Below are 12,512 nucleotides of genomic sequence, written 5' to 3'. Positions count from 1 at the left end.
ATCTCCATACAAGCCCAGTACCTTTTTTTAACTATTTAACCGGTTGCACACATACACACACACACACACACACACACACACACACACACACACACACACACACACACACACACACACACATGTATGTGTGTGTATTAAACAATATTGTTACATTTCTGTTATGAGTTAAGTGTGCTTAGACCACACCCCACAAGAAAATTCTAAATCTGATAATCTATTGTGTGTTTTTGGTGCTAAAATATGTTTTTAGCTAATTTATACAGCCCACTCCTGTTTTTTTCTCTTATATTAAATAACAATTTGAACTGTTGGAATCACTATCAAAGTCAACAGATGGCTCACTGACTGCTGGGTCATTGTTAAAAACTGGTTTACTCCTGTTTCATGACTCAGTTTTTAAGAGAAGATAATGCAGCATATAATAAAACCATACTAAATATGCACTGACAGAGAATATGTTTATCTCAACATAGAACCCTCCAGTATTAATGGCCATATCTGAGTGCATGTGTTGTCGTTGTTGTTGTTATTGTTGCCAGAACTGTAACCTGTTCTTTATTTTATTCTGCAGCCTTGGTGAAGATGGGTGACTTGTTTTACTATGGACAACATGAAAAGAAACGAGACTTGGGCTCTGCAGTAGCAATGTATAAAGCTGCTGCTTTAAAAAATGACCCACAGGTAAATGAACTTCAGAGGCCTGTCTACAGATTGCAATGCAGTTATCTAGTGAAAAATATAGAACTGAACATTATGCGTGATTAGACTGACAAAGAGTTGGGCAGTGCAGCCTAGTTGGTAAACAACTTTTTGAAGATAAAAGAACAACATATTTAAGTAAATTTGCTGAGCTACTGCTCCTGAGGAATTCATCTGTATGCACACTCTCACTGAAATAAATGCAACTTCCTTTCAGGTTGCTTAATCTTATCCCATAGAGCAGCCCCAAAAAGAGTCCAGTGGTTACTGATACTTACCGCTGCTGAGTTCTAAAAACAGCCATGAATTGTTGCATGGGCAACGTGCTCTTTGGTTAGCCTATCAAGATAATAATTGCAAAAATACCCTTATAACTAAGGATAACTATCTTTATCCTCTCATGTTTTAGTGCCATCTCTTTATATAAACTAACAGATGCTTGATACAACACTTGCTTATTCTTAGCTTGGTACAGTAGGATGAGAAGGAAAATGAAGTTTTCAGGAAGGGAGTATTAATTATATAAACCAGCAATGGTGTGATCTGAAGCACATAAGCAACATTTTTGTCGTTAGAAAATGAAATTTCATAAAAACAGAATGTATTTTGCAGTTTGAAGTTAATACATCAGAATATGAAAAGAATTACTGTGTATTGGTTCATACTAATTAAAAAAAAACTCTTTTCATGCATATGCACAAATACGTGCATCCTGGAAGCAGAATCCCAGGCATGGTGGATACAGCTGGAGATGAACCAGCAGCAAAAGCAACATAAGGAAGGGACCTAGGTAACCATATCACATGACCCGAAGAGAAACAAAACATGTGAAAATTCACTTAAGTAGAGTGGAATGTATAGAAACAAGCAGTAAGTAAAAAAAAAAGGTCTATCCCACCTTATAAACTGTTGGCAAGACCTCACCTGGAAAAAGGTATATCCCACCTTATAAACTGTTGGCAAGACCTCACCTGGAACGCTACATACAATTCTGGAAACAACATTTTTATAAAGACTTGAGAATAACACAAATGTTATATGGCCTGCAACAGAGGTCATGGAAAGCAAAGATAAACAGCCTAATGTAGTATTGTGGAACTGAGACTGGTTAAGAAGACAAGATATGACCATCTGGTACATCAGAGGAAGCCATCTAAGTCCACACCAGTATCATGTTTTCAAAAAAGCAATCCATAGCAACAAAAAGGTCAAGAGTTTCAGGATATAAGGCATGCAGATCTAAGCAGATATTATGAAATATTTCATGGAAAGAGTGAATGAGCAGGACAGCCTTCCTGAGGAGGTGCAAAGGTTAGAAATACTGACTGAATTCAGCAGTGCATGAACACAAAAAAGCCTGGATCTAGCACACTAGACTAAGGGGAACATGCCCCAGCTGACCATTTATGCATCAAAAAATGTCATCAACGAACTATCAAACAACCAAACATATCCTATCAAGCCACCACACACCCACTGATAAAAATGCAAAAAAAGTAACTCAAACAACTGCCAACAAAACAAAGAACCAAAGTAGCACTTTCTGAATGGGAACAGGCCCTGGAATCACCCTCCCCAACAGTGGAAGGGCACGTGCCTTGCGTGTCCTCTATTATTTATATATTCTAATTCAGGATCATACAAACAGAGAGAGAGAGAGAGAGAGAGAGAGAGAGAGAGAAAGAGAGTTAATGCAATAGAAACTGTTCCCTCTTTTTTCTTCGTTGCACAGACACATTCAGACCTATCAATTCAACTAGTTGCAATATTCAAAGGGACTGCTCTATGATCAGAACATTTAGTCACCAGCAGCACTCAGTAAATGAAATCTTTGATGAGTGAGACTTGATCAGTGTATAATCTCCAGTTGCTCCTGCAACCCAGGAAGTTAGAATTGGGAAGTCCACCTCTACAAAGATGCCAGTCACAAGTGGAGTCCCTTTTTGCCATTTACTTCTCAGAAGTCAAGGCCAATGTCATTGGTCTCTGGCTGACTAAATTTGCAGATGATTGCAAATTAGGAGCCATCATTGAATCTCATACTAACACAAATGTTCTCCAGGAGGGGCTGACACAGACAAACAACTGGTGTCAGAGCCATGGAATAAAACTAAACTCCAATCAATGCATAATAGTATCCTTTGGGAAGTCATCCATCCCTGGTAACTATCATATTGATAACACACCCCTTAGAGTTCACCCAGTATTCAGGGACTTAGGGATACACATAGATAGTAATCTAGCCTTTGATCGTCACGTGTCTACAGTGATGAGGAAATCATTCTATGTTGCGCAACTTATAAACAAAGGTATGGCATCTAAGTCCATGGAAGTCATTGTTCCACTGTATTTGGCATTCATCAGACCTATCATTGAGTACAATGCCCCATTTGGTATGTACCTACCAAGGCATATCCACCAACTGGAACGTCCACAGAGGTTCCTCACTAAAAGAATATGGGGCATAAGTAATATGTCCTTTGCTGACTGCCTCAAGGCCCTATCCCTATATTCTGTTTCCTACAGGCTTTTGAGGGAAGCTCTATGCCTGGCATACAGGGCATTGTCAAACCCCACTCTGATGGAATTCCTGCATATTCACAAAACAAAGAGTACCAAAATTACCCTTTTTAAAGACTTAAACTTTGCCTGTGATATAAATAGGACCTGCCGGAGAGATAGATATGTATCCCAGAGACTACCATGTCTATGGAACAGGCTCTACATCCATGTAAAGCAGAGCTCCTCCCTAACCCAATTCAAGTGCAACTTGGACAATTGGATGGGAAACTGGAAATACATCCCTGGTTTGGCACCTATGTCTTTAATGCAAACAGGTAACCTGTAAATAGTTCATCTCCCAAGCCCATGCTTACACTTATCAAGGGTGTCATAACTTGTTAGAGATTTGGGATGCATAGCTAGGCTTAAAAAGGCCCTTGTGGTCATTAGCCTAGTAAACACCTATGAACCTATGAACTAATTGTCATATACCCTAAGGCCTTTCTTAAAATGACCAAGTGTGTGTGCAGTGTAGTATGATTTTCAGCTTATCTAGTAAATGGTAAATAGTAAATGTATTAGACTGGCCTAACCATCCTTATCTGCCATCAGAATGCATATTTCTCTGTTGTTTGTTTGTCTTTTCCCGGTTAGGGGTCGCCACAGTGGAACTCCAGTCCGCTAATGATTGGCAGTTGATTTTTATGGTGCCGAGTTGCCAGCCTGACGCCCAACCTTCAGTGAAGGCACGCCCATTCACACATGTCTTTCGGAGGCCACTCGACCGCGGGGAATGCATATTTCTCTGTAATGGTAGAAAAAAATGAAAATGCTAACATTTAAGTTAGATAAACTGAATGGGGTCAGTTGTTTAAATCTGGATAGGATAGTTGCATATTAAACATAATTGCAAAGAGAAGTGTGGAATACTTAGAATGGTGACAGAATACTGTACGCTAAAAAGTTCTAAGTTCGGCTAACTTTCTAAATTGTGTGCATTATTTTGCCTCTGTAGCTGAAAAGAGGGTTATTTCATCTTGCAAAGTGCCAGTTTGCAGAAACATAATGCTATATTTTGACATTGTTTCAGATCATTGATCGAACTATGTCAAAGAAAAGTGTGGAATTTTCAAGTGTGGAACTCCGAACCATCATGAAGTTCTTATTCCTGCAGAAGAAAATGCCAAAGGAAATCCATGAATGTATGATGCAAACATTGAGTGACAAGTGCCATTCTTACTCAACTGTGAATAAGTGGTGTGCAAACTTTTAGCGTGGAGATTTCGAGACTGAACATGCAGCAAGGTCTGGGAGGCCTCAAACGGTGTCAACTCCTGAAACTGTTGACTGTGTCCTTGACCTGATTTTGACAGATTGGTGAATATCAGCTAAAACAATTGCTGAGACACTACAGATATCCAGGGAATGTGTTGGCTTTATAATCCATGAGCAGCTGGGTATGCAAAAGCTGTCAGCCAAGTGGGTGCCCAAATGTTTGAATGCCGATGATAAAAAATGTCGCGTGGACCCTTTCAAGTTGATTTTGCAGCATTTTCATTGAGCTGTTGCAATCTTTTTGGAATGACTAATTACTGTTGATGAAACTTGGTTACACCACTATGATCCTGAGACAAAACAACAGTCCATGCAATGGCGGCACTCAAGTTTGCCACAGCCAAAGATGTTCGAGACCCAAAAGTCAGCAGGAAAGGTCATGGCCACAGTGTTTTGGGACCAGCAAGATGTTGTAATGACTGACTAACTTCCAAAGGGCCAAACAGTTAAGGCAGAATACTACTGTAACTTGATGTGCTGATTAAAGGAGGAATTGAAAGAAAAAAGGAGAGGGAAGCTGCGGAAAGTTCTGTTTTTACAAGACAATGCACCTGTTCACAAGGTTGACAAAACAATGGATGTTTTGACAAAATTGGGGTTTGAGTGCATAGACCATCCACACTAATCACCACATCTTGCCCCATCTGACTATTTCCTGTTTACAGACCTTAAAAAGAGTTTGAAAGGCGGCAATTTTCGACTGATTCGGAGGTGATTGCAGCAGAGGAGCAGTACTTCAGTGACCAGACTTCAGACTTATTTTTGGCGGGTTATAGAAACTTCAGACATGATGTGCCAAGTGTGTTGAACTTCAGGGTGAATATGGTGAATAACTTGTAAGTTTAATGGCTCCACATCATTATCTTCTAGGTCAAGCTAAGAACTTTTCAGCACCCCCCTCATAACTAAATGCATGAACTTAAAACAATAAGGAACATTATTTTTTATTTTTATTTGTCATCTTAGTAAGTGAGCTGGTCTTTCTTAGACTCTTCAGACATGACGTAAGTGTCAAGGGCAAGGGTAAAATGCAATATATATATGAGGGCTAGGCTGTCCTTACCTTTCAAGCAGAGTACTTCTCCCACTAACCCTTAAAGCCACTCTGGTTGACTGGATAGGTGAAATCTTCACAAATGATATGTGAATAAAGTCTACTTAATGGGGACAGTGCTAGTCTCTCACATAATTGGGTGATGTGGCTGAGCTACTAGATGGTCACCCTTGACCATATGCTTAGTTAAAACCTATGAACCTATTAAAATTTAATGTAGCCAGTCAACCAAAATAGTTTGAGGAAAAGGTAGAAAACTGGAATGCCCAGAGGAAACCCACAAAGGCACATGGAGAACATGCAAATTTCCACAAAGATAGTGACCAAAAGAGAAAACTGAAACCAGACCCTAAAACACTGATACAGAGAACTTACATTTAAACCACTGTGTGCTTCAAGCTTTTAACATTATGGGTTCATAACTTAGAAGTATATATTAAAATGTAAACCTTGAAAACATTAATACTACTTCTGTTGAAAACCTACCTGTTAATGTGCTATACCTAGATTTCTTTAATATGCTGCATGTAAAGAACCTCTTTATAATTATTAGGTTTTGCATCTTTTGTGACTGCTTTTTACTCTAGCTAAAGCTGGTTTACAGATTCATAGACAAAATGTTATGTAGCTAGCAATGTGACACAGCTGAAAGTAAATCAGATATTTATTAAGAACAACAAAGCACTGAGATAGCAAGTAAGTGAGTATATTGTAAATTAGAATGGCCACATTATGAAGACGAGTGGCACTAAGGTGTCACAATGGAGGAGTAGTGTGGCAGGTGGTCACACGACTGATGTGGTTGCTGTCAGCATTAAGGCAGAATAGCAAGGCCCAATTCATGCACATCCACGTACCCAGTGAAATGCCATATAGATGATAGTACAGATATCCTAGTAATGGTCAGCACAACAAAGTACCAACCCAGTTTATCACTGAAATATGGAGGAAAGGGGAGAAGGCAAAGCAGGAAATGAGAATATTGCAAGCAGAGAAAAACACTTGGGTAATCATAATGTGTGACAAGTGTCAGTAAAGAAAGGCAGGTTTTTTCTGAGGTAGAGGGTCTAATTTTCAGTGTATGAGGAAGAATAGATGGTGGAGCAGTAGACAGGAATAGTTCATTGTCATCATCATCACTATCAACCCACTTTTCCCCACTTTCTACATGGAGTTGGGGTGTTGCACCAGTTGTCACCATCTCCCTAGATTCAGTACAACCCTTGTACCTTCTTTGACAGTCAGTCAGTCACAGATCTTCGGTCATACAGTCCATCCATTTCTTTGTTAAATTCCTTAATTTCCTCTTGCCTTTTTCCTGTCTCTCCCAAATCTCATTCAGTATATTATCCTCTGCTTTCCTACATTTATGCCAAAATTACTGTAATCAGTTCTCTTTGACATTTTGTGCAGATGGAGCTACTTGGACCTCTGCTCTGATGTCTTCATTTCTTCATCTGTCCAACAGTGTGCATCCTAACACCCATCTTGGACACTTCATCTCCAAAATCTCTAGCTTCCCCAACTACTCTGCTTTTACTGCCCAGGTTTCTGTACATTACTGTAGTACTTAGTCTTACAACTGTTTTTTTGTCTTACTTTTCAGGTTCTTTGTCATTCGTCTGTCCTCTGGACAATCTGTGCGAATTAGCTGTAGACCCTCTGATTCTAGCTTACACTTCCTCATTCAGACTTCCCTTTCCCCAACCACCACTCACAGATACTTGATGTTTAATCTGTTCCACTATTTTGCTTTCCGTTTTGATTTTCAGCTTCTTCTGACTCCCTCGTTTGCTGCCATGACAACAGTCTTAACTGTACTTAGTTTTATCTCTTGTGCCTTCAGGTTTGCATTCCATGCACCTGTCATTTGCTGAAGTTATTGTTCATAGTCTGCTTGTAATGTCACATCATCTGCATACAGCAGCTTTGTTGATCTGTCCTCTACAAGCTCTTTGCTAATGTAGTCCATCACAAATATAAAAAACAGCAAGCTCAGAGCAGAACCCTGATGTGCACACACATTCCCATTGGGAATTCTCTGCATGAACACTTTTCATACTAGTGTCATTGGGTCCTTGCACATCGCTTGTATTAAATCTACCAGTTTTCCAGGCCTTTGAACTATTGCAGAGCTGCCCAAACCAGCCTCTTGGGACCTTGTTATATACTTTCTCCAAGTCTAGGAATGCTCAGATGGACATTCTTTCCTAATCTCTAGCCTCTTCTCAGCTGTCTGTTGTAACTGCAAACATCTGTTCACTTGTGCTGCATTCTGATCTGAATCTCCCATCCTACATTTTACTACTCTGTGTACATATCAGTCCCCCACTTCAGTATTTTTATGCAGTGTGACAGGAGTTTAATACTTCCTTACTGCCCACAGTTGTGAATGACCCCTTTGTTCTTGTACACTGACACCAGAATGCTCATTCTCCAGTCATCTGGGATGCATACATCTTTCCTTCTCTACTGCTATGAGTACCTTCTGGAGCCGTTTCTCCCCTGACTTACCCAACATCTTAATCACATCTACTGTGGTGTCATCTGTGCCTGCTGCTTTAACTTACTTTATTCTCGTTAATGTTGCTCTTCTTCCATTTGCGTAGGCTCTTCTTCGTCTTTCATCATAGACTGTGTCTGGGGCAGTACAGCTTTTGTGGAGTTTTCTTCATTCAGAAGTTGTTGGAAGTATTCCTCCCATCTGCTTTTGATGTCCTGTTGTTGATGAGCAGGTTGTTGCTGGCATCCCTTATAAATTCTTTTGAATTTATCTTGCAACCTGGCAAAGTTTATTTGTGATATCTTCTGAGTCACTTTCCTAAAGTTGGTAGAGTGTCTCTGATGTCTTGTTCTTTACTATCGCAACTGCTCTCTTACACTATTGTTAGCCAACCAGTATTGCTTCTTAAGCTGGTCTATTTTCCCTGTCTCCCACCTTTTCCTGCACTCCTTACTTTTAATAACTTCCTGGACTTTTGTATTCACCACCAGCATTCCCTTTGTACCTTGTCTACATACCTGGCGTGTCCTCATATGTGTTCTATAGCCTTTACACATGCTGTTTTCAGATGCTGACATTCTCCTTCAACTCCACTTATTTCCTCTTCCTCAGCCTTCCAGAGCCATGAGCATTTTCTTGAGCCTTTGTGCTTTCAATCCAGTCTATTTCCTGGTCTTTAGCCAAGTTTTTGTTAACCTCAGAGTATTCTCTGACCAATTCGTGTAGCTGATTGTGGCCATCAGTAGTTTATGTTGTGGCCTGACTGTTTCACTGGAGATGACTTTGCAATCACTGAGTCTACCCCAATGCCCTTTCTTATTAGGAAGAAGTCTACCTGCGTTGCATGTTGAGGAATAGTTGAGGATGGGACAGAGGAAGAAGGGAGGGTATACAAGCAAATATTGCAGATGGCAGTGAAAGGACATAGACTGACAAGGACAAGTGGTGAAAGGGAGAGTTGGACAACAAACAATGCATGGACAAGGACACAGTAGGGAAAGTAACACCTAAATGGAGATATAATATGGATCATGACCAGAGGACAACACCAACTCCATGATGGATGCCATGGACAGGCTGTACTTCTCGTGGCCTAATGGTCATGGCTTGCAGGTCACGTGACTCAACCATTTGCACCAGAAGGCACTCTAACCTGCTGAGCTGGGCATCCGGTTATTGGTGTACCTTGGAAGAGACCAGCTTCTGCAAATTATATCAGCTAATGATGGGGGACCCTTCCAGGACACTTTCAGAAGATAACCCTTTGCCTCTCTGCCCTCTTTATCTGAGAAGTAGCTGCAGAGGCCACCAGTGATTCAAGCCACTTTATGCAGCATGACCTACACTCCCCTACTCAGTTGCAAACCCAGTGACCACTATTAACTCGGAGCCAGAGGCATCAGCTGACTCATGACAAAGTAGCTGCTGCCACTGAACAACCTGCACCACAAGTGGACCTACAGAAGGATAATAAAAAGTGAGCACATTAGTACAGCACACATACGGCAAACATACAGCAGCAGTTTCACACTGAGTGCCACACATGGCATATCCCCAGAGCTGCCAGGATAGTTACTTTCATCTACTGCAACATCCAGTCACGTTCAATTCATGATCCATGAGTGTGCTGTAAAATAATGGATGCATACCTTAGTCAAAGGTACAACAGTTAATAAAATAATAGATGCAAAAATTGCTTACAATACATGTCTGTCACTCATTTCCTAACCTTTGCTTCTCACTGATGAAGTAGGTCTGGGTGACGCTGTGCAGGTTACTGTAATGATATTGACACTACTCACCAAAATGAGTAATGTCAGCGGCATCACTTACCATCCTGACAAAGTCATACCAGGCATTCACCTTGTAAAGAGACCATCATGATTTCCCATAAAGCACTCAGGGAAATGGCTGTGATGGCAGAGTAAGAAAAATCTTACTCTACTTTTCACACCAAGAAGGAGCCTTGTAGTTTACAATTACTAGGGAAGCCATGATAGCTACACTGAAGGAACAAAATGTTATCAGGGAGCACACAGACACACATTCAGACATTATGTGACTTATATCATATCACAGCAGTGCTGTGCTATCAAATCTTCACAGCAGAAAGCTGTGGTGGTACTGGTCCAGGTTTACATAAGGTGTGTATATAAACACACTGTCCACATGCTTTTGTAGAGCCGGACTGAAAATGGCTGTTGATGTATGAACAGATCCGCTCATTGGGCTCCAGATGCGATTTAGAGACAATGACTCTTAAGAGACTTATTAGCATAACTGCTGCACTGTGATGCCCTTATAAGCATGATACGTAGCTGGTCATCATTTTGTATTCCACTTGAAAATAAGTGGAATACAGAACTATACAGGGATATTGTGGAAGTGGATATGCAAGTACTGAAGGCAGAAACCTTGTCTGGGAATGTACCTAAGCAGTGTACTGAGTGCCTGTGCAATGTGTGATGGGGAAACAGAGCATAATGGCAAGTCCGGCTGTGGTGCTGATGCAGACATTGACCACTGAGTACATAGGAGAACAGAACACAAAGGGGATGAAGAAACCTGCACATATTAATAGACATGGTAATTCATGATGTGAGGAATGGATTTTCAGGGTGTGCATACCACTACATGAGGCCAATGCACAGCTGAAGGAAGGGGTGTTGAGAGGTCATATCCTTTGAAGCAGGGTGTACATTTGAGGTGGACAGAATTACAGAGTCCTGCTAGCAATTTGCATAATGGGGAGAAGAGAAGGGAAAGTGTTGTAGATGGCAGACTTCCATAGTTTGTCTGACATAGCTGTTCACTGATATGTGTAACCCTAATTGGGGAAACAGCTGGAAAAGTTCACAAATCAGAAGAATGTGGTGTTACTGGAAACAGGAGGAAAGTAGCAAAGATGTTGCTGAGTGATGTAAGTAGTGTGTCAGTAGTGTGTGCAACATGTCTTTTCTCAGTGTAGTTCAAGAAAACTGTTACTTGTCCAGCTATCATTGGACCTCATCCAAACTGTTACTTGTCCAGCTATCACTGGACCTCACCCAAAGTATAATGGAAAGATTTATTGTTTAGGTATCATATACCATGTGACGCCCATGCCCTAGCCCAGCAATCAAGGAGCCTCAATCCTCACCACTAACACCAGAGAGGGCGTCTCATATATGAGGAAAGGATAACAAATATACACAGTAAAGTGCAATTTCCCTTAAGAGCACACAGAGGTCACAGTTAGTCAGGGGCTAGTTGCTCCCTTGCTCCCCAGGACCCCAATAAGACTCTCCACTGGCACAGCTATAGGGTCCATATCTCAGCCTAACTGGGCAAGCTAAAATCTCCAGCATCCTCTCTGTCCAACCAGTGCTTCGTGTCCCTGCCCAAGTAGCTGACACACACACACACACTTTGAGATAAGAGTTTACACAACCACACAGACACTTCTGGGGAAGGCTGCACAGATTCTCCAGCTGTGCCCCTTTTACCCAGACTGTACAGTAGTACCACTTGTCACCGCCCAGCTAATATTTATCAGCTACCCAAAGGCCCTTAAAAGGGTGTCCAATTATTACTGCGCAATATTATTATCCAATTGGTAAGTGTGACTAATCAGTCAAGGCTTATTAGAGTGGCTTTGTACAATAAACTCTATAAATATGCAATGCACTCTAAAGCTTGACTTATCTCTACACAAACCAGCCACAGTTAAAAGGTTTTAAAATATTTAACAATAAATAATTAAAACCACAAGACAATACTTTCTACTACACAGTCAGTGCTAGTCAAGAGAGTTCAGAGATCACACAGAAATACTTAAAATAAATCAGTAGTACAGTTTTGACATCACAGAAAAACACTTAGTCTAATCTTTATAGTCCTAGCTATTTCTACAAGAAAACACACTTCTAAGATAACTTACTTAAGAGAACATAAGGCAGTGCTGAGTTGGATATCAAGACAAAAATTCTTAATAATCTCTGGTTTTCACTGTTTAAATTGAAATTGCAGTTCTGCTAAAACATTACATCATCTTTTACACTTTTCTGGTGTTCCCAGGCTGACAGATTAACTACATTTACATTCTTAACATCTTCCTTTTGTTATCTTGCAGCTGGTCAGGAACTTAGCAATAAAAATACATTTGCATGTTTAAATCTAGCAGTTTAACTCTTGGTTAAAACAATAGAAAGAATTTCTTCAGCTAGACTTTTCGGCACCACTGTTCACTTAAAAGGGTCACCACATTCTTTTACTGGGTCAGTAGAGAGCACTGTTCCCACATTTTTGTAACAGCATTTCTTTACATTTAAGACAAAAGCCTGTAGTTTACATTCATATTTATAAATGATAGAATTATGTATAAAATTCTATCTGGCTAGGCTGGCAGCCTTCACCCTTCTCTACCAGTCTTCACACACC

General features: G+C 40.5%; 1 protein-coding gene across 1 annotated transcript in view; it reads left to right on the top strand.

Moving 5' to 3' along the window:
• LOC122803164 (protein sel-1 homolog 3-like) overlaps positions 1-12,512 on the top strand; it is a 920,824-nt gene that overhangs the window by 833,262 nt on the left and 75,050 nt on the right. Inside the window, exon 20 of the mRNA XM_044072781.1 lies at positions 572-681. Within this exon, the coding sequence (XP_043928716.1) occupies positions 572-681 (110 nt within the window). The remainder of the gene's footprint in view (positions 1-571; positions 682-12,512) is intronic.

This window comes from Protopterus annectens, chromosome 5.part1 (assembly GCF_019279795.1).
Source record: "Protopterus annectens isolate FY-2018-M chromosome 5.part1, PAN1.0, whole genome shotgun sequence".
Taxonomy (NCBI): Eukaryota; Metazoa; Chordata; order Ceratodontiformes; family Protopteridae; genus Protopterus; species Protopterus annectens.
This window is presented reverse-complemented; position numbering and strand designations above follow the sequence as displayed.